General features: G+C 36.5%; 1 protein-coding gene across 3 annotated transcripts in view; it reads left to right on the top strand.

The window, feature by feature from the left end:
• The window catches only part of LY75 (lymphocyte antigen 75), a 185,195-nt gene that overhangs the window by 151,197 nt on the left and 10,046 nt on the right, over nucleotides 1-23,952 (top strand). For all 3 annotated transcript variants that reach the window (XM_072612121.1, XM_072612120.1, XM_072612119.1), the window contains 4 exons: nucleotides 8,440-8,550; nucleotides 13,038-13,160; nucleotides 15,093-15,266; nucleotides 17,608-17,634. In XM_072612121.1, the coding sequence (XP_072468222.1) occupies nucleotides 8,440-8,550; nucleotides 13,038-13,160; nucleotides 15,093-15,266; nucleotides 17,608-17,634 (435 nt within the window). The remainder of the gene's footprint in view (nucleotides 1-8,439; nucleotides 8,551-13,037; nucleotides 13,161-15,092; nucleotides 15,267-17,607; nucleotides 17,635-23,952) is intronic.

Raw genomic sequence — 23,952 nt, 5'->3', positions numbered from 1 at the left:
GTGGGAAATGTATCTAGTCTGTCAGAAAGCATCCAGTGCAGATGACAGATTCCATTTTGACTCTGAGCACCACCATGCCAGCCTGGGGCTAGCATGGCAGATTTCTTAAGAGATTAGCATGACTTCGATATCATTTTGCTTGAATTTCATATTCTTTTTAAAATTTTAATTAATTTATTTGTTTTTAATTTTCAATAATTATCTCCATAAGTCTTAAAACGTTCTGCTCCCCCTCCCTCTTCCTCCCTTCCTCCCCAAGACAGCATGCAATCTTATGTGGATTCTATACATACATTCTTATTAAACATATTTCCACATTAGTCATGTTGGAATTTCATATTCTAATGAAATGTATTTGGTCAAATTTGTTCCTTTTGAATCCCCATCAGGGAGGGCAACCAAGCGCTACAGTAAAATTAGCAACTCTTTTGTGTACAGTTTGTTTCACCGGTTTTGTTAATGGATTTCTTCATGTATTAAAGTAATGGAGAAGCTTCACCTGCCTTGTAGCCTCAGAGCTGCTGTGGCAATAGAGTGAGTCATTTTATGTGGCAATAAGGCCATGAACAGTTTGTTCCTAAGTTTCTTGGAAATAAACAGTGTTTGTATTTCTTGTCTGAAACAGTTGCTGAAAGTAAGAACCATTATATCAAAACCTACATTGTTTGTCCCAAGGTAAAAGTTCATTTTAAAAGCCTAGGAAGGGCAACCCAATGATGTACATATATTTGAAGTACGCAGTAATGCAGAGTTTAGTAAATATTTCCTAATCTTCTGGGAAGACTAGTCATAGTGAATCTTTAAAATTAAATATAATCAGCAAATTATATAATTCATATTCTCCATAACATTACATGTAATTCATAATTAATATAATAGCATAATAAAAATTATTAACATTCTATACTTATGTTAAATTATCTTATATAATCATATACTATTTGTTTTATGTTATAAATTGTGTGTAATTTGTATTTGACGACATTTAATGAAAGTTTAACTTCACAGTTAAAATCCATAGCCAGGAAAAATGATGTATAATGTGATTAGAGACCCCTTTACATTTTTCTTGTATAATATATGGGAATATTCACCTGTATGCACACACACACATACACACACACACAAAGAATGAATAACATACTTCCTCATAATATTGTGGAAGGCCACTACAGATGTACTTTTAAAATATTTTTGAACTGATACATTTGAAAAAAAATAAGGATGGTGCAATACCTGTAATTCCATTGGTAAAGAGAACTTTCAAGTGAGGAAACTCCCTCTATTAATACATGTCAGCACCTTCTCAGCAACGTAGAGTCCTTACTATTTGCCTAAAGGATTAAGAGAATAATCGACCTGTCCAGAGTCACCCAGCTAATATGTGTCAAAGGTAGAACTTGAGCCCAGATTTTTCTGGCAAGAAGCCAGCTCTCTCCACTGTATTACACTGCCTTTCTAAAGGTGCTCATAAAAATGGGGTTGGTTTGAAAATTACTTTCAGCCGTAAATGCAAAAGTTATTACTATAATGATAGTTACAACAAACACTTAACTGCTGGGCATCTAGGTAGTGTTGTGGATAAAGTGCTGTGTCTGGAGTTAAGAAGACCTGATTTCAAATGTGGCTTAAGATACTTACTAGCTGTGTGACCTTGGGCAAGTCACTTAAACTACATTTGTTTCATTTTCCTTAGCTATTAAATAGGGATAAATCATAGCACCTACTTTCCAGCGTTGTTAGAAGGATCAAATGGGATAACTGTGAAACACTTAGCAAAGTACTAAGTGGCACATGGTATGCAACATGCACACACACATACATATGTGTGTATATATGTATGTGTATGAACACATATATACATACACATATATATGCACATGTATACACATGTACACATTATAGACACACACACACATATTGATGGTAGTGGTTGTCATGGTTGTTATAATATTCCTGGAAGAGATCTTCTCTAAATTAATGTTTAAAAGTTTAAAAATTTTTCTTAAATCTTAAAGCAATCCTGCAGTCAATGTACAATGTATATTTGAAATTGTGAGTGAACAAATAACCTTAACTCTGAAAAGCACTACTGACTTGAAAGTTAAAGACTATAATCACAAATCATTCAATCAGCTGATATTATTATCTTTCTACTATACAGCCTGTTAGATAGTATAGTGTATAGAGCACTGGGGCTTGGAGTCAGGAAGACCCAAGTTCAAATTCAATCTCAGATCCTAGCTTTGTGACCCTGGGGCAAGTCCCTTAACCTCTGCTTGCCTCAGTTGCCTCAACTATAAAATAGAGATCATGCTAGGACCAGACTGGAACTTGTAGTGAAGATCAAATGAGATGATATTTATAAAGCCCTTAGTATTATGCCTGGCTTGTAGGAGGTGCTATTTAGGTGCTTATTCCCTTCTCTACTATGTGGGAGATTTTGTGCTAGATGATGCAAATTATGTAAGAAGACCCAAACACAACCCCAGACTTTAAGGAACTTACAACATAAATGGTAGATCAGGCATACTCAGCTACATGGCATAGTGGATAGAGCACTGGGCCTGGAGTCTCCTTGAGTCTTCCTGAATTCAAATCTGGCAAACCACTCCAATATCTTTGCCATGAAAACCCCAAATGGGGTCATAAAGAACTCAACACCAACAAAAGACAAAAGCACATAAAAAAATAAATAACAACAAACAACTGTCTCCTGAAAGCAAAATAAATGGCACAGCAATGAGTACAATAGGAATTCAGAACCGTAAACTGAGATAGTCAATATTTTCATCAGTGACTTAGTGAAGACATAGCTGATATTCTTACCAAACGTGCAGATAACACAAAGCAATGACAAATCGTTATCACCTTGGATGAAAGTATTTAAAGAAGATAGTATTCAAAAGATGAACTTCAAAAGGACAAGGTGGCAGAAATTTGACAAGATAGCAGTTTGTCTGAAAAGATCTATGGGTTTTACTGAAAGACAAGCTCAGTAAGAGTCAACAATATAATGGGACAGACAAGAAAGATGAGATGATTATAAATTGCATTAAGAGAGTCATAGTGTCCAGAAAGGGGGAATCATGATGGTTTCATTGTGCTCTTCCCCAATCGTACCACATCTAGAATATTATAATCAGTTCTGGATGCAATGTAGGACATTGGACATTACTAAGCTGAGGTGTGCCCAGAGGAAGTCAAACAGGAGGCTGAGAGCCCTTCATGCCACATGAAGATCAACTAAATGAACTAAGAATGTTTAATCTGGAGCAGAGAATATTTTAGGGAATATGGCAGCTGTCTTTCAATATTTGAAGGGCTGTCATATGAAAGATGAATTAAACTTGTTCTGCTTGGCTACAGAAACAGAACTAGGACTAACAGGTAGAAGTTACCAAGGGGAAGATTTAGACTTGATAGAAAGGAAAACTTCCTGAAAACTAGGAACATTTAGAACTGGAATGAGTCATCTCAGAGTCATGGGTTCCCCTCACAGGCACGTAGGCAAATGTTTAACTGCTATTGGTTTTTTCCAGCATTGTACTGAATATGCTTCTCTAGCTGGCAATAATAAATATGGAAGTTTGGAGCCCTGCCAAGTACTTTTCTCTTTTAGCTCCCTCAACTCAGTCATCATTAGCTCATATGTAAATATTGGAAATTCCTTTGTCCTTCCAACCTTCCAATCTCTGTAATTCTCAATTTAGGGAAATTCTTTCTTAAATGGGCCCCAAACCCAGCTGTGCCTAAAGTTGAAGGTCTTCAAGCCTCCCCTTATTTAGAGATCTCCACATTCCTTGTCCTCTAGAAGTTTGCTGTCCTGTTTATCTCTATTCTAGCTAGCCAACCTCAAATAACTTCCATTAGCAAGACCTTTTTGGCAGCTTCATGCTTAATGGTTCCACAGACTGTTCATAGCACATCCTCTCTTCCTAAACTAAATTTCTCCCTAGTCTTTATCCTGTATCTGTTTGTCATCCCAACCCAATCCCATATTCATTGGTTGAGCTAAGCTAAGAAATAATCATAAATATTCAATGGGCTCAGGCCATGGAAGAGCTCAAAAAGGATTTTGAAAATCAAGTTAGAGAGGTGGAGGAAAAACTGGGAAGAGAAATGAGAGAGATGCAAGTAAAGCATGAAAAGCAGGTCAACACCTTGCTGAAGGAGACCCAAAAAAATGTTGAAGAAAATAACACCTTGAAAAATAGGCTAACTCAACTGGCAAAAGAGGTTCAAAAAGCCAATGAGGAGAAGAATGCTTTAAAAAGCAGAATTAGCCAAATGGAAAAGGAGGTTCAAAAACTCACTGAAGAAAATAGTTCTTTCAAAATTAGAATGGAACAGATGGAGGCTAATGACTTTATGAGAAACCAAGAAATCACAAAACAAAACCAAAAGAATGAAAAAATTGAAGATAATGTGAAATATTTCATTGAAAAAACAACTAACCCGGAAAATAGATCCAGGAGACACAATTTTAAAATTATGGGACTACCTGAAAGCCAGGCTCAAAAAAAAGAGCCTAGACATCATCTTTCATGAAATTTTTTTTTTTTAATGTTTAACAATCACTGCCATACAATTGAGATTTTATCCCCCCCATACCTACCCCCCACTAGCCCCCTCCCTCCCCACGACTGCATATAATTCTATATAGGTTCTACATATACTTTCCTATTGAGTACATTTTCACTATAGTCATGCTATGTAGTCAGACTAAAATAAATGGAAGAAATCATATAACAAATCAAAACATGATACACAAAAACATACACATACACAAACATGATCTGCTACATTCTGCAAATGACTTCCATATTTCTTTCTCTGAGTGTGGAAGGCATTTTGCCTTAGAGAACCACCACTGGGATTTTTTTTTTTAAGAAGTTCTTGCGTTATTACAAAATTCCAAGTCTACCAGAAAAAACTCTCGCACACTGTGGTCATTGTTGTGCACAAAGTTCTCCTGGTTCTGCTGCTTTCACTCAGCATCAGGTCATATAAGTCCTTCCAGGCCTCTCTGAAGTCTTCTTGTTCATCATTTCTTATGGCACAATAGTACTCCATTACATTCATATACCATAATTTATTCAGCCATTCCCCAATTGATGGACATCCCCTTGACTTCCAGTTTGTGGCAACTACAAAGAGTGCTGCTATAAATATTGTTGTACATGTGGGACCCTTTCCCATTTTTAAGATCTCTTGGGGATATAGTCCTAGTAGCGATATTGCTGGGTCAAAGGGTATGCACATTTTTGTAGCCCTTTGGGCATAGTTCCAAATTGCTCTCCAGAATGGTTGGATGTGCTTGCAGCTCCACCAACAATGAATTAGTGTTCCAACTCTCCCACATCCTCTCCAGCATTTATCATTTTCTTGTTCTGTCATGTTTGCCTTTCATGAAATTATTAAGGAAAACTGCCCTGATATTCTAGAACCAGGGGGCAAAATAAATATTGAAAGAATCCACCAATCACCTCCTGAAAGAGATCCAAAAAGAGAAACTCCAAGGAACATTGTGGCCAAATTCCAGAGTTCCCAGATCAAGGAGAAAATACTGCAAGCAGCTAGAAAGAAACAATTCAAGTATTGTGGAAATACAATCAGGATAACACAAGATCTAGCAGCTTCTACATTAAGGGATCGAAGGGTGTGGAATATGATATTCCAGAAGTCAAAGGAACTAGGACTAAAACCAAGAATCACCTACCCAGCAAAACTGAGTATAATACTTCAGGGGGAAAAATTGGTCTTTCAATGAAATAGAGGACTTTCAAGCATTCTTGATGAAAAGACCAGAGTTGAAAAGAAAATTTGACTTTCAAACAAAAGAATCAAGAGAAGCAGGAAAAGGTAAACAGCAAAAAGAAAACACAAGGGCTTTACTAAAGTTGAACTATTTACATTCCTACATGGAAAGACGATATTTGTAACTCTTGAAACTTTCTTCAGTATCTGGCTAGTGGGTGGGATTACACACACACACACACACACACACACACACACACACACACACACAGCACAGGGTGAATTGAAAAGGATGGGATCTTATCTTAAAAAAATGAAATTAAGCAGTGAAAGAGAAATATATTGGGAGAAGAAAGGGAGAAATGGAATGGGGCAAATTATTGAAAAGAGGCAAGTAAAAGACTTTTCAGTGGAGGGAAAAAGAGGGGAAGTGAGAGAAAAAACATGAAGCTTACTCTCATCACATTCAACTAAAGGAAGGAATAAAATGCACAGTCATTTTGGTATGAAAACCTATCTTACAATACAGGAAAGTGAGGGAGAAGGGGATAAGCAGGGTAGGGGGGATGATGGAAGGGAGGGCAGCAATTTGAGGTTAACACTCTTGGGGAGGGACAGCATCAAAAGAGAGAATAGAAGCAATGGGGGGCAGGATAGGATGGAGGGAATTATAGTTAGTCTTACACAACACAACTATTATGAAAGTCATTTGCAAAACTACACAGATATGGCCTATGTTGAATTGCCTGCCTTCCCAAAGGGCATGGGTGGGGAGGGAAGGATGGGGAGAAGTTGGAACTCAAAGTTTTAGGAACAACTGTTGAATATTGTTCTTGCAGTTAGGAAATAGATATACAGGTAATGGGGTATAGAAAGTTATCTTGCCCTACAGGAGAAAAAAGAAGATAGGGATAAGGGAAGGGAGGGATGTTAGAAGACAGGGCAGATTGGTGATAGGGGCAATTAGAATGCTTGGCGTTTTGGGGTGGGGGAAGGGGAGAAATGGGGAGAAAATCTGGAACCCAAAATTTTGTGGAAATGAATGTTGAAAAGTTAAATAAATAAATTTTTAAAAAAATCTGAGAGACATGAGAGGTTCAAGGGAGGCTGGAGAGATAGGGTAGAGCCAGAGTTTGGATAGATTAGATATAGATAACATAACAGACAGAACAAGTATGTATTAAGTGCTTACAATGCCAGGTACAGCGCTAAGTGCTAGAGATACAAATGCAAGCAGACAAGACAGTCTGGCTGTCTTATCCAAGGCTCTTACATTCTAATGAGGGAAGACTAAACTAAAAGGAAAGAGAAAAAGTGGGGATGAGGCAGTAGAGTGTACTCTGATTAGGGAGGAGATTAGGAAACCAGGAGAGTGAGCGTAGAGGTCCTTGAATGCCAAACTAATGAATTTTTATTTTCTTCTCCCATTGTATTTCGTTTGGTCATCCTTTCCTCCTTCTTCTCTGATGTGTGGGGTTTTTTAATTTGTTTTGGATGGGCCCTGTATTTCAGCGGGATTAGGAATTCTTAGTGAGGAAATTTTCTTCTACTGATGTAGTTCAGCAACTGTTTTGCTGCTTAGACTCTAGGAAGTCTTTCCAGGGCACTGGAAAGTTAAGTGATTTTCCATGGTCATACAGCAAAGAATATTTCAGATCTGAGACTTGATCAGAGGTTTTTCTAACTCCAATGCAAACTCTTTCTACTACAACAATCTGTCTCTCGGTGAAAAAAGATAAGATAGCTGAGAGTATTTAGAGGAAAGAGAAGCAGGTCAAAGACAACACTGGTGTGGGAGAATAAAGAATAATCAGGAAAGGAATGTGAGGAGGAAGGGTTGGAGAAGGCAGGTTCTCAGAAGCGGAAGACAAGTTATCAAAAAGGAGAAGTGGTCAACATTGTCAAAAGTTGCAAAACTATCATGAAGGTTTAAGATGGAGAAAAAGCCATTGGTTATAAAATTTGGATCACTGGTGACCTTGAATGAAACAGTTTCAGGAAAGGAGTGGTTACAAAATCCAGAAAGTTGCTATTAAAGACTGTTTATAAAATATATTTTTCTGTAAAATAAGTCAACATTTTCATGTTTGTCTCTTATTTCAAAGTCTCATTCCAAGGGGGAAAAATTAGCTCCAAACAAAAATATATACTTTTGTCAATATGTTTCCAGATAACAGTCTATAAAGCCAAAAAAGGATGTGAAAAGTATAGCAGCAAGAGTCAAAGCCTCTGCTTGAAATTATTTGAGTATTCCTGATTTTAAATACAGAAGTATTTATGAAAGAATGTGGGATCTAACACATGCATGCAAGACTCTAGGACTTGTCTAGTCTCTATCCCAGTTGACATCTCATGGAGTTTCCTCCTTTGAGTCTCTTGACAAATATTTAAGTGACTCATTTTTTTTACTCATTTATATCTAATTGTAATATGAACTCTACTTGAAAAAAAATCCTACATCTTCAAGGGTTTCAAAGGTTTTATTAAAGAAATACTTTTTTTTTTCAGTTTAGGCAGAATTTCCCACTCTTTTATTTTGAATTAACACCTTTACTACACTAATTCCTAAGAGACTCTAAGAGAAATGACAATTCCATTTTTTAAAAATTCACATCCTTAGTTTATAGAATTCATTAAATTATTCTTTTATGCATAATAGTGTCTTCATTTTCCATGCAGATTGTCCTTCTTCTACCTGGGTTCAATTCCAAAGCAACTGTTATATTTTTCTTCAAACAACAGTCCAAATAGAAAACATTGAGGATGTCAGAAATCAGTGTACAGATTCTGGTAAGTTGTTCACCTTTGTGCTTTACTTTGGCATGTTAGAACATAATAAATATAAACTGATTGAGGCTATGGTGTGAGATATGGTGAGCAGAGTTATTAAACTACAACTCTTTTCCCTTCCTCCCTGCTCTCTTCCCCATCCTATTACTGACTCATTTCCCAGATTTGTTTTAGAGGATAAATGTTCCTCCTCTGCTCCAGAGAATTGTATCAAAGGGTACTATTTTTGAGGCACTAGGTAGTATAGTATAGTAGTACACTGGGCCTGAAGTCAGGGAGACTCTTCTTCTTGAGTTCAAAATTGGCGTGTGTGTGTGTGTGTGTGTGTGTGTGTCTTTCTCTGTGTGTGTCTGTGTGTGTGTGTGTCTCTGTGTGTCTCTCTCTGTGTGTGTCTCTCCCCCCCACCCCCCTTAATTGCCACCTAGCATTTCCAATAAATACACCAAAACTTGCAAAAAGCCTATGGTTAATCCCATTTATAAAGACAAAGTACATATCTAAAGTAAAGAAAGGTAAACAGACACTACATGCCCAGAGGGAAAGGTCTTAGCCTTTCTTGAGAAAGCCTAAGGAAGAGAAAGGGAGATCCAGAATGACCATTTTGGAATCTATAGTCCATAGAAGTTTTGGCAACTCAGCATCTGTCCTGACACTCCTTATACCCAACCTGCCCTAGTAGGTTAACTGAAAGAATACTAATCCTTTTCTTTGCCATGATAGTTATCTACCTGCATTTCCACTCATCCAGTGCAGTTTCCTGCTCCAAGCATATCTACAGGTGTTGTTAGGAGTTAGATTCCTCTGTCTCTGGGATTCAATGAAATAAATTACTTTGAAAGGTCACTCTGAGGCACGACCTCCTCCACCTTCCTCCTGTAGCATCACTTCCTTTCTCATACATTCATGGGATTAATTTGTATCTCATCAGGATCATTTGGTGTGGTCACATTTCCCCAATTAAACAACTAATTATCTTTTCTATGATTAGATCGGTGAAAAGTCAACTCCCTTCCATTTTTTTTTAAATAAGGGAATTAACATTGTGGTGTAAGTGGATAGAACACTGAACTAAGAAACGGAAACCCTGGAGTTGCGTTCCACTTCAAATAAATTTCATCTCAGACATGGACAAGTCACTTTACTTGTAGAGGCTTGATTTCCTCACCTACAAAACAGGGATAATAACATATACCATCTGCATTCTTGGGTTGTGAGGAAAGCACTTTGCAAAATTACAGAAATGTGAATTACTACTAAAGTTTATGACCACATTCTTTTTTAAAATTACATGTTATTTTTTGTTTTCTCTCTTCACCTCACAACTAGGAAAAATATAACTCATAGAAAACATGCATTATCAAGCAAAATAAATTCCCTCATTGGTCATGTCCAAATATATATAATATAAATATAAAAAACTCTGTATCCAAGATCTATTTCTCTCTCAGGTTAGCATTCTTCATCACAAATCCTTTGGAATCATGGTTAGTCACTGTGTTGATCAGAGTGACAACTTTCAAAATTGTTTTCATAATGTTATTATAAAAATTGCTCTCCTAGTTCTGCTCACTTCACTTTGGAATCAGTTCACATGAGTATTCCTAGGTTTCTCATGGCAGGAATAGAATCCAAAGGACTTGTTTTTCCTTTAGTTTTGAAGCAGATCAATGACATCATAAGTGATGTCTTGACTTGGGAATGAATTGGATTTAAGTGAGGCAGAGTTGGGCAAAGTCATCAGCCTCACTCTCCCTTCCTGAGTCATTGAAGTACATTGGCAAAAACAAAAGTCAAAATGACTGGCAATGATTTGGGATACAGTGGTGTCTTCAATGACTGACCGGCTCTAAGCACTCCATAGTACCAGCCACCTTCATGGCTGTTGGAGCAAATTGTTATTATCCACCCATTCTGCCAGGTGAAGTCTTACATGCTTGGAGTAGACATCCCGTTAACTCACTAAGTCTGAGGTCTGTTAGTTACCCTCAACTTGTTTTAACCTGTGTGTGGAGATGGTTTGCCAGGGTGTGATCGCTGTTCATGCTACATCTTCTTGGAGCCACAGGTGACAGTTGGGTGAAAAGGTACACCCCAAAAGTGGATGAGTAGCCTTGAAAAGGCTCAGCAAATGCTCACCCAAAGGTTCTAGTGTCCCTGAACACCCAGTATACCTCAAAGGACTTAGCAACTGTTTGGATATGGGTGATGGGGAGAGGGAAAAATTAACAGTGATTCCTGTTTGGAATGTTTCCTTGATGGGGGGAGGGGTGAAACAGAAACGTTTAGGGATAGTTTACAAGAAAAGATGGTGAAGTAAATTTTGTAGTTGTTGAGTTGAAGGTGCTAGTCCTGTACTGAGATGGAGATGTCTACCTAGTCAGTTAAGTAGTTTCTAGAGCTCATGGCAGAGATCAAAGCTGAAGATATAGATTTGGGAAATATCTGCACAGAGGTGATAATTGAACCCATAGGAGTAGATGAAATTACCAAGGGATAGAGTATAGAGAGAGAAACAGATAATGAGTTAAAAATTGAATGTATAATTAGTTAAATCTATTTATTACCTTTTCAAGCTTCGGTCTAATTTCCTTTGATAATCTTTGTTGCCCTGTGCTAGAATTACCTGATATTAACTCTCTTTTATTATTTTACTTTTCCATGTAGGATTCAAAAAAAATAAAACTCTTCTCATTTTTAAACATTGTCTTTAATTTATATATTAGCCATTTTGCTATACTTCAAGGGTAATTAACAAACATTTAGTGTGCCTTTTTTGTGTGTGATTTGAGAATAGCTATTAAAAGATTAGAAATCTGCATTAGATTTTAGCCAGGGATGACATTGGTAATGCACTGTTCAAAATTCTTTATTTATCTGGGGAAATAAATTCTCTAGGGTCCTATGGTGTAATTTGTTAAAGAACATGGAAATAGACCTTATTTGTCTGGCATAGTAAATTAGCATTATACAGTATCTAATTAGATTACAATTTAAAAATCATTATAAATCCATTGGCTTTTATAAGGTCATATATAATGATGAAAAACTCATCTTTTGATACTTAAGCCTAACCTATAGCCTAGTTAAGCATTCTCCTTGAGGATCTACAAGGAAACTTGAATGTTCTTTTACAAGGAAGAGGAATGTAAAACATCATCGGAGTATTAACCTTTTGCCCTTTGGGTGTCAGCCAAGGAAGGGAGTGGCCACCTGTTAACACCAGGAACGAAGGGGGTAGGGGCCCATTTTGTTCCAGAAGGGACTTTTGCTTGATCTCACAACCCTTTAGCTGTGCTCAAAGTAATTGTTCTGGGGCAACACCCTTCAGGATCCTGTTTGCATGGAATCCCTATATAGGGACTTTCCTATTCCACAGTCTTGAAAAATAAAGAGAAAGGGGGCAAACCCTGAATGATTGGTCATTTCTTCTCCTGATATGACTACATCTACACTGAACTCTCCCTCTGCCCTCCTACTGCTGCCATACTCCATTTCCAACTTCAAATGAATGTGCCCAGGTGTAGTTATATTAATAACAGTTCTGGATACCATCATTTTAGATGATAAGAAATGTAAAGGAAATAATTTCTTTAGGAACTCTAAATAAACCAGATATTCATGGAGTTTGGAAATAATAGATTTAGACCAAAGAATTCACCTTACAAATGACTACCAAAAAAAAGCAGACAAAATATTTTTTAACATGAATGTATCAGTTTGTCCTTATTAATAATAATAATGAAGTAGTGGGGAAATAATAAAGTAGAAAGAAGTTTGGGCTTGGAATCAAGAAGATCTATGTTAAAATCCCACTTTTGACAATGACTGTGGCACTCTGGGCAAGTCAAACCTTTGTGTTTCTTAAGCAACTCCTGATTTGTTTATGAAATCAGGTTTTTGAGAGATTGAGATTTTTGTTGGTAGAGGGAGTTCACAGACTGGGAATTCTTTACACTGATGAAATAATATGGCTATCATGAATTGGCATATTGGTAATAATAATAATAGTGCTGCCATTAATATATGTGGAGATACAAGCTTACATACACATACCAGAACTGGGAAGAACCTCCTCTATCAATGCAGGCTGGTACCTGGTCTGCAATTTAAAGTCTTAGTAGATTTCCTGAAACACCAAGGAGGGGTTAAGTAGCTTACCCAAGGTCACATTATCAGTATGTTTCAGAAATGGGACAGGAACAAAAAAAAGATAGCATGGCATAGTGAAGAGGGAATAAGTCTTGGAGCTAGGAAGACCTCAGTTCAAGTCCTATCTCAGATACTCACTAGATGTTATCTGTAAAAAATAAAAAATTTAAGGGCTGGACGCGATGGCTTCTAAGGTCCTTTCAGTTTCTCAATATATGGTCCTGTGACTTCGAAACCAATTCCCTCTCTTCACTATGCAGCCTCTCAGTAATTTATCGTTTTCAAAGAACTTTCTCAAATCAAAATGGACTGATAGATTTTTTTTTCCTCCCCAACAGCTTCAGGAGCTGATATGATTAGCATACATAATGAAGAAGAAAATGCATTTATACTGGAGACTTTTAAAAAACGGTGGAAGGGCCAGGATGATATTTTATTAGGCATGTTTTATGACACAGATGGTAAGTGATAGTTCTGTTCGGCAATAGTGCCTTATTTAGTGTTAGAAATGTTTTCAGTTCCTTAAATTTCCTTCAGTTTCAGCTTCAGTGTAAATAGACATTTTCTGTAGCTACTGGAAAGCTCTAGCTGTCCTAGACTCAAGTGGCAGTTTTCTCTCAAGGTGTTCCCCATGATTCAAGCATTTATGGATCTACAAGATACTTTTGAAAGGTAGTTAAGAATTTAAGAAATGACATGTTAAAAAGCTCAAAGTTGGTTCTTTAATTGAAATTTTGGTTTCAGTCTACTGTACTTACAGAAAGAGCATTATAAATACCATTAATAAGCTGAGAGGACATTGGCTTATTGAGGTTAAATTACTTTTACCAAGTAAAAAAAATCCCAAATCATAATGCATGTTTATGATTCTGCAGATCTTACAGATCCTACAGGTCTTTGGAGCAGGTGTGACCTCGCAGATATATATCTAGAGAATTTGATTACTTTTATATGTCTACCTGTCTGACTATAGAAAAAATGAACAGTGATGCTGAAGGCACCACTGTAGTTGTTGGCAACAGGTAAGAATCTTGTGCTAAAGGTCAAAGGGGAGCCCTTTCTTTCAAAATCATTCATCCTAAAGGTGATTAAATTCAAGATTTTCCTTAATCTGTAGGGAACAAGGGAAGGGAACAAACATTTATTAAACACCTACAATGCGCTAAGAATTTCACAAATATCTCATTTGATCCCTACAACAACCCTGGGGAGTAAAAGCTATTAGTATCTCCATTTTACAGTTGAGGAAACTGAGGCAGGCAGAGATCAAGTAACTTGCCCAGAGTCACATAGTTGATAATTATCTGAGGCTGTATTTGAACTCTGGTCTTCCTTACTTCAGGGGTAGCACTGTATCCACTGCATCACCTACTCTGTAGAGGAAGAAAGTTGAAAGTGGGCAGGTAGTGTGTTAAAATGGAAAAGACACTGACTTTGGAGTCAGAGATCCTTCATCCAAATCTTGCTTCTTACTCCCTGCCTGATCATGTCCTACCTGTGGGACCTGTGGGTTAGTTACTTAACCTCCCTGGCCCTCAGGTTTCTGATTTGTAAAATGAAGAAATTGGACTAAATGGCTTTGTAGTGTCCTTCCATCTCAAAATCTATAATCCTGTGAAATTCTGCTGACTCTAGTGATATAATGTTGAAGAGAGGAGCCCAAACTCAGCAAAGGTTTGTCTTCTTGCAGTTGTAGGTACATTGAGATTGATCTTATTTGATGGACCCTTAGAGGCTACTGGACAGTATTCTAACTTTTTTTAATCTGGTGGCACAGTTTATTTTCAAGATATCTCTAACCACATATTTTTATCTTCCTGAATTCATTTATTTCAAGCCCTCAATGAAGACAGATGAGAGAAACATTTTTGTAATTTTATCTTAACAATCCTATAGGACATGGGGCATAGTCATAAAATGTACATTTTTCTAACTTATTTAAATATAATTTCACACTTTGTCCAAAGAATTTCTCTAAATAAAATTCTTACTACTGTCTTAAAAGTATCTAACATAACTGCTCATCTTTTCATCTTCCTTTCTTCCTTCTTTCCTTCCTTCCTTCTTTCCTTCCTTTCTTCCTTCCTTCCTTCCTGCCTTCTTTTCTTTCATGAGTGAGGTTTGAGTTTCATTCAGCTAGACTCCTAGGAAGGAAATTAATTTCTTATCAATTCCTAACGATTCTTTGCTGCTTATACCTAGTTTTTATTTCTTTTCACTTTTTCCTTCACTTTCTCAGTGTTTATGTTTCCATTTTTGAGCCTTATCAGGAAACTATTAGGCCAGATCTTGGTCATTTCCCACCTGTTGTACTAGAAACTTTTTATTAGCTTTTGGTTCATAAAAATACTATTTGACAATAATAATGTGAGAAAATTTCTCCTAAACCACAGATGAAAGCTTCAAATGGTATGACAAGTCCAACATGACATTTAACAAGTGGAAAAACTCAGAAGAAAGTCAAGACCTAATAGACACATGTGGTTTTTTGCAAACCAAATCTGGTATATGGAGAAAAGGAAATTGTGAAGTTTCTTCTGTGGAGGGTGCCCTATGTAAAGCAGCTGGTAAGTAAAGCTGAAGGCTTTTTCTTATTCCAAGGAGAACAAAGGGGGAAAGAAAGATTTATGCTCATTTACTTTCGTTTTTAAAAAAAAAATGTTGCAAACAGTATTAAAGATTTAGAGCTAGTGGGGACCTTAGAGGTCATCTAGTCCATATACTTCTTTTTTTTTTATTTTTGCTTTTTGTTTTCCTACTGATAAGAAAACTGGGGCATAAAGAGGTGAAACCCCAAGGTCACACAAGCACTAAGTGGCAGAGCTGGAATTCAGGCTCAGCTCTTCTGACTCCCAAACCAGATCCTTTTCAATGTGCCTAGCTACCTCTTTCAGAACAAGCCTCTCCCCAAAATAGTCTCCTCTTAAATAGTGTGCAAATTAATTCTGTAACTTGCATCAATTCAGGAGCTAAAGTCAAATCATGTGAGCCAGAAGCATTTTTATTCTACTGGTACTTTCAAATATTGCAAGAAGAATTTTCTCCATATTTTCTTCCATAGAAAAATTATCTTAGAGCTGTGTATGTGATGGTTCAACTCAAAAAATAGTTTTACAAAGTAAATAGTTAAATTCCAGAAATCCAAATTACTTAAAAGTGAATTATTTTCTATGAAAGAAAAAGCCCTTTTATTTAAACATACAAAAATTAATAATATTTTCATCCTTTTTAAGGTTATAGGTCATCTGTTTATTTCTGCAAAAGCAGTGGTTTTGCAGAAAATTAATTTTTGTGAACAAAATTATGTTAGAGCATGATAATGTTTTGTTAAAAAGCCATTGAACATAATGTGAACACTCCACATGTTCTAATTATTGTAATTTAAATGTTTTTTTCTCTGTAGTTGAAATCTTTCATTTTTAATTGAGATTTAAAATTAAAATTGAGATTTTAATTGAGATTAAAAATTCATTTTAATTGACATTTTTTCCTATGTTTTCATTGTTATTGTTCAGTCATGTCTGACTCTTTGTGACCTCATTTGGAGTTTTCTTGGCAAAGATACTGGAATGGTTTGCCATTTCTTTCTCCAGGTCATTTACAGATGAGAAAACTGAGACAAATAGGATTAAGTGACTTGCCCAGGGTCATATAGCCAGAAAGTTTCTGAGGCCAGATTTCAACTCAGAAAGAGGAGTCTTCCTGATTCCAGGTCCAGCACTCTATCCACTGCACCATCTAGCTGCCCCATTTTTTGTTACACTGGCAATAATCAATTTTTCAGTTTAATTCTACAACCAGAACTCTAGAAAAAGCCTTGGTTATTTTCCACCTGTGCTGGTAAAAGCTCCCTAGGTATAGAAAAGCAGTAAGTCATAATGATGTAAATGTTTTTCATTTGCTGAACCATTCTATTTTCCCAACTTTTTAGAATTGTGACTAGGGCAATAGGCAAATATTTTGTACCAGTGGGACCTCAGAGACAGTTATGAGGCATATTTAAACATAGGGAAATGGAAAACATACCCTCCCTTTTCCACCAATGCCTCTGTTGACCAGCAGCACCAAGGCAACCAAACCACAATTTTAATTGCTTATTATGTCACTGCTTTTGCTGATTGACATCTTAGCCAAACAAAACAACATCAAGAAGACAAAGAAAGAAGCACAGGTAGAAATTTGTTAGGTCCTCCTCCCTCTTCCCTTTGTCCAATATATCACCTGGTGATGTCATAGGTCCTCTTTGATAACAAAAAGACAAACAATATCTGATTCAACATAAGAAGATCCCAGTCTGAGGATAATGTTCCACTGCACAGAAGCAACAGTTAGACTGCTACTTAACTGTGTTCATTATTGCTTTAGAAATAACTTGGGTAGGGTTGTCTGCAAATGGGCCAAGGACCTCAACACTCCTATCCTCTATGTGTGGTTGTGTCCCTGACGGATGCATTATTGTTTGATAGATTTCAAAATATTTCCCATAAAAAAATGGGAGAAGGGAAAGGAAGAATACTTGGCATATATTTAATTTGAATGAAATAAAATTTATTTTATTATGAAATTTTTGTGATTAAATTGGCATTTAAGTCTGATGTAATAATCACATCCCTATTCTTAAATTCTCATAAAGTTCTCATGAAGAAAAATTAATTTCTTATTTTCTGGACATTGGCAGTTGAAATTTTATAATAGAGACATACCATTACCATTATTTGGGTTTTGTTTTCTTTTTTTTAGATTGTATCCTACACATGTACTGCTTCAGGGCATGATTACAATCAAACAAAACATTAATGCAGTATGCAGAATATAAGCTAGCAAGTTTTTCTTTTAAAACTCATTGTTTAAAGTTAACAGGCTAAAAATGTCTGAAATATTTTGTTCTGATTTCCTTTTTTTTTTCAGTTTCTTATGAAAAGAAATACTTACCAGGTGAGTATTATTCTTTGTTTTAAATCTAATTAATGTTCCACATGTACTCTATTGAAAGCATAGCATGCCACCCTTCTTGGAGATACAGACTACCTTTATCTTTTAATTGTTATTTTCTTTGGGGTCCTAGAATCAAGAATTATTTAAACAAATGGTCTATTGCATGAACTGTTTCAACTTTTATATGAGTGGAACAAAAAGCCACTTGCTGATTTGCCTTTCATTTTAGATGTTTTTCTCCAAAGTCCAATTCCAATGCCAGCTCCCTTAGGACACTTCCAATTCCCCTTTCATAAAACCTCTTTCCCATTAGCCCTTGCATAGTACTTTGTTTTATGACTCTCTCGTATCCTTTGTATGTAATAATACTGAGTGTTATTTACAAGTATAGGGTAGGGGACACACAGAAGGCATGTAGTCTGAAACAGACTAGGGATTATAAACTCAATCTGACTGAACAGTGTGATATGCCAGTCAAAAAATAAAAGGAGAAAATGCCATCTTGAGGGTCATTAATCTGATTTCTGTTGTTCATTTGTTCAGTCATGTCTTATGAGTCATAACTCTTCATGACCCCATGGACCATGTAGCATATCAGGTCGGTCTATCCTCCAGTATCTCCCAAAGTCTCTCCAAGCTCATGTTCATTGCTTCCATGACACTAGGTCACTCTGTACACTGTCCAAGTCAGACAACAACCAGAATGGTGTGTTCTATTTTAATCTCCACAATTTAAGTAGGACACTGATAATACTCAGGACAAACAGGATAATGAAGGATCTTGACTCCATGCCATATGAGAACTGAATGAAGGATTGAGGATGTTTAGTCTAGAGAAGAGAAGACAGGGAGGACATGGTAGTTATCTTCAAGTATTGCCAGGACTGTCATTTGAAAGAAGTATTATTCAGTTTATTCTATTTTAGCCCCAAAGGAGTGTGAAGTTACAAGGAAGCAGATTTAGGCTTGGGGTCAGGAATACCTTCCTCATAATTAGAAATATTACAAAGAGGAAGGTGGTAGGTTGCTCAGTCATTTTTCAGTCTTGTCCGACTTTGTGTGACCCCATTTGGGGTTTTCTTGGTAAAGATACTGGTGTGGTTTGCCATTTCCTTCTCCAGCTCATTTTACAGATGAGGAAACTGGGACAAACAGTATCTTATAAGGGCAGTTAGGTGATGCAGTGGATATAATGCTGGGCTTAGAGTCAGAAGACCTGAGTTCAAATTTGGCCTTAGACATGTACTAACTATATGACCCTGTTTGCCTCAATCTTTTCATCTTTAAAATGAGTTAGAGAAGGAAATGGCAAACCACTCTGGTATCTTTGCCAAGAAAACCCCCAAAGGGGTTAGAAGAGCTATGAAGAGTCAAGTGAAAAATGACTAAACAACAACAGATCTCTAACTTTTCCAAACATAAGCACAATAAGTGTTTAACAAATGTTTGTTACTGAATTGTATTGAAAAGTTATACCTGAAGTTTTTATATTGAATCATATATTCCCATTGACTGACATAATAATTTCAGAGACATTCCAATGGAAAATTACTTTGTCCCATGTAATAATATTCACACCTGCAAATGTTAATTTCACTTCAAGGAGCATCTGTCCTCCTCAGGATTTAATTCTGTGTGCATTTAATTCTTTCATATAACTCCTGCAGGAAAAGTTAATTAAATGGATAATTAATCAACATGGCCTTTTCAAACATTCATTGGTATATGCTAAAATGCACCACACAGTTCTCATTATGATAGAAGTTTTCACTGATTTTATGGCACATATACATTTATAAACAGTCACTGGTTTAGGCATTGTTTCCAGTTTTCTGTAAACTCACAAATTAGAAGAGACCATGACAACAATTTCCTGAGTTCATTGAACCTCCATTTGAACAATTCCAGTTTCAGATTGCTCACTAAGAGTGTCCAAAAATAGAAGCAGGACATTCCATTTCTGGACGTCTACAATTATTAGATTCTTTTCTATATACAGCCAAAATATGTCTTCTTGCAATTTCTTCTCATTGGACCTTTTTCTGCCTTTTGACTGTACAGTTAGAGACCATTCCATGTTTCACATGAGACCTTTTCAGATATTTTAAAGCCTGTGAATGTTCCCTCTAATTCTCTTCTCTAAATGAAGTAACCCCAATTCTTCCAACAAATCCTCAAATTTATTCAACAAAATTCAATATATAATTGCATTGAAACAACCATAAGGATAAAACTGACTCTTCCCTCAACAAAGCTTATCATCTAGATGTCGACAGAAATAATATGGATATAAAGTAGAATGTGAAATTATACACTGGAGTCATGAACAGGTTGCTATAAAATATAATAAATGGAAAAGATTATTTCTGGCTGGAGTGGGGTGAGGATAAAGAAAGGCTTAATGGGATAGGTGGCATTTGAAGGGGGATTTGGAGAAAGAATAGGATCTTAACAACTGGAGTATAAACGCTAGGTGCAACAAAGAATGTGAACAAAGGCAGAGAGATAAAAGTATTTGGCAGGGGCTTTTTGGGCGGCGGTAGATGGGGAGAATGAAGCAGAAGAAATTGTGTGAGATAAAATAAGGAAAGATAGATTGAAATCAAATTTCAAATTCCTAACAATCAAGATTGCCCTCCTATGGATACAGCAGTTTTTCAGTGCTTCTTTCCATATGTGCCACCTTGAATTGATTGTGTGATGACCACTGCAAAATGTGATGCTCCTGTTCCCTCACTTGATCTAAATAATCCTCCCCCAAAGTCCTACTTTCATGTATTGCTGTGGTGTAGAGATGACTCTGGGTATTCTAAGCTGATGACAGCATGTGACCAGTTAATGGACTTTGCCTGAGCACCAGTCTATATTTGGAAAGACTAATCAAAAAAAGTTGACCACCAAGTGAGAAAGGCATGGAGTTGACAAGGTGGCAAAGGTTTAGGCATAACTACTCAAGAAAGTATTTGTTTATTAAAATTTGGAGACATGATCTACATTAGCAGGAGGTGTACAAACCATTATGAAATCATGCCTTTTGAAGGTGAAAATAACATTAGGGTTTTTTGTTTGTTTTTAGCAGCTATGTCATACTCTTAGCTCATACTGGAATTGTAGTTTTACTCCAAGCCATACACATACACACATGCTCATAGAGATATGTGCACACATATATGGAGATATACACATTCACACAGATTAATCTCAAATCTGTCAGTCTGTGGTTTTCATAATCTTCCATTCTCCCCTTAAGAATAATCAGTGCAAAAAGTAATTTTTTACTTTTTTTAAACAAGTTTAACTTGGACTATTTTCATAAGAAGCAGTGATTTCTTTTCTGTCATGGAATGAGTTAATGATACTACCTTATATTAATTTAAATAGTATTTTGTCCCTTTCAAAGTATATTCAGATCCATTATCTCATTTTATTAAAAAAAAAACTTTGAAAAATAAAAACATAAAAAAACCCCAAAACTTCTCATATTAATATAGTGCTTTAAATTCTCCTTCCTTCAACAACACAATGACCATTTGACAAATGAGGAACTGGGAACTATAAGAGGTGTGACTTTGCCTGTTACTGAGTATCCGAGGTAGGATTTGAACTACAGGCTCCTAACTCCATGTCCAGCACCTTATCCATATCTCTCTTATGGATGTATAAATATATAATTATTTTGCTACCACCTGACCAACAATATAGGTAGTACATGGAATACTGCACTGAATTGGAGTCAGGAAGACCTGAACTCCAATCTGACTTCAGTTATTTATTAGTTGTATGACCTTGGGCAAGTCACTTAGCTCCTGTCTGCCTGTTTCCTCATCTGTAAAATAGAAATAATAATAGTACTTACCTTCAAGATTGTGGAAATAAAACAAAATGGCATTTTTAAGTTATTTGTAAACTTTCAAGAGCTATATAAATGTTAGTTATTATGTCTATTCTCAAAAGTGCTTTGCTTCTGACTTTTCCCTCCCTACTATCAATCCCACTCCCCCAAACCACTTCTCGTATCCTTATCCCCTCCTACTTTCCTGTACAGTAAGTCTGATTTCTATACCCAATTGAGCATGTATGTTATTCCCTCTTTGAGCTAATCCCAATGAGAATAAGACTTATGTGCTCCCTCCACCTCTCTCATCATCCCCTCTACTGTAAAAGCTCTTTCATGCCTCTTTAATGTCAGATCATTTACCCATCTCTTCCTTTCTTTTTCTCCCCATGCATGCCTTTCTCATCTTTCAATTATTTTTTTTTTGGGTAATTATCCCATCATATTCAACTCATACCTTCTACGTATATGCCTAACTGCCCTAATAATAAAACTGATGTCTAAGCTCTCTTTGATCAAGGATTTCAAGTTCTCCAGTAATTCTTAAATTATTTCTTCTAGATCTATTGTATAGGTCAGTGTTTTTCTGATGAAAATTTTCACATTTTCTTCTATTTTTTTTCATTTTTTTGACTTTGTTTTATTGTTTCTTGATGTCTTAAGGAGTCGTTAGTTTCCAGTTGCCCAGTGCTAATTTTTAAAGAGTTATTTTCTTCAGTGAACTTTTGTACCTCTTTTACCATTTGGTCAATTCTGGTTTTAGGTCTTATTTTCTTCAGTATTTTTTTTTTGTGCTCTTTTACCAAGTTTACCAATCCTCTTTTCATAATTTTCTTATGTCACTTTCATTTACTTTCTCAAATTTTCCTCCACTACTCTTGTTCCTTTTTTAAATACTCTTCCAGGAATTCTCATTGGGCTGTGATAAAATTAGCATTTTTCTTTTAGGCTTTGTGTGGAGCTATTTTCACATCTAAAAAACAAAATCTTCTGAGTTTCTATCTTGGTCTTCCTTGCCACCATAGATTTTTATGGTCATTTTTGTTGTTGTTTGCTCATTTTCTAGCCTATTTGTTGACCTTGAACTTTAAGTTGGGCTCTGCTCACCTAGGGGTAGAAGGCACCATCCTAAGCTTCAGGGTTTTTCATGCTGCTATTTTCAGAGCTAGTTCTAGGCACCTGCAAGTTTGGGGTGTTTCCAAGGTGTGATCCTGGGAGAGGTATACACTGCTCTCTTGGTCTATGCTCTGGTCTTTACCAAGGCAGGGCCCTGCTCCCTGATCCCCAGGTTCCTCTCCTCCCTAAAACTGTCCCAGAACTGAGTGTGGGCAAGAGTTGCCAATCAGCACCACCTGTACCCAGTGCCAGCAAGGGACCTTGTGATCTTTTTCTTAACAATCATCAAATCCCCTTACTATCTCTGGACTAAGAGCTTCTGAAACTGTTGCTGCTGCTACTGATGCTGCCACTAAATGTGTGAACTCTAGGCAGGCCTCCACCCTGGTATCATAGACTTCCACTGATCTCTTAAGTTTTCTTAGGCCGGAAAAATGTCTCACCCTGATCTTTTATTGGTTTGGCCACTCCAAAATTTTATTTCAGGAATTATTTTAAAGTTGTTTGGAGGGGAATGTTGAGAGAGTTCATCAGGGTTGCCTCTAATCTGCTATCTTGGCTCTGCATAATTCTGATAAACACACTACAATTCCATTTTCATCTTTGTTCACTTCTGTTTTTTTTTCCTCTTCTCCACAGCATACTTTACTCTTTTCACCAGGAGTTTTCCTAATTCTTTTACCCATTTGAACATAAACTTCAACATGGCTCCTATTCAAATAGTCAGTGTAGTGTAATAGGGAAAAAAACCCACTGCCAAAGATGTGATCTCTGGATCTGGCCCTGTAACTCTCTAGCCATGTGAATAGGGACAAGTCACATAGCCTTTCTTGATCCCATCCTGACCCTCTCGCAAGGTTGTTGTGAGGCTCAAATGAGATAAAAATTAGAAAGAAAAACCCAAAGTATGATGACTATAAAGCTCCACAGACATGTAAAAAATCATCACCATTATCATTATGATCACTAAGATCATTATCCTGTTATTCTCTTTTAATAAGAACCCATACATTTTCTTTGTAGCTATAACTTATGTAATCTTTTCCCCCCACATCTTATTCAAGAAACAGCAAGGAGGCTACTGTCACTGGAGTAAGGTATGAAAAAAACTGGAAAGACAGAAAGGGGCCAGCAAAACAGGTTTTTATATTTGATTATGGAATGGATAAGGAGTCACTCAAGTTTCTTGAGTAAGAGGGTGACATGGTAAGACCTGCACTTTACATCTTGCCCAACTGGCTCTAAAAGTCTTTTGGTATGGTAGATTCAGGACCCAGGTGTTGCTCTCATTCTGTACCTCCTCTCTTGGGCAGGTCCTATCTCTCCTGTCTTGGGAGTTTTATATTGGATTAAACCAAACATTTGTT

Source organism: Notamacropus eugenii, chromosome 5 (assembly GCF_028372415.1).
Source record: "Notamacropus eugenii isolate mMacEug1 chromosome 5, mMacEug1.pri_v2, whole genome shotgun sequence".
Classification (NCBI taxonomy): domain Eukaryota; kingdom Metazoa; phylum Chordata; class Mammalia; order Diprotodontia; family Macropodidae; genus Notamacropus; species Notamacropus eugenii.
The sequence above is the reverse complement of the archived record's forward strand: the minus strand, read 5'-3'. Positions and strand labels throughout refer to the sequence as shown.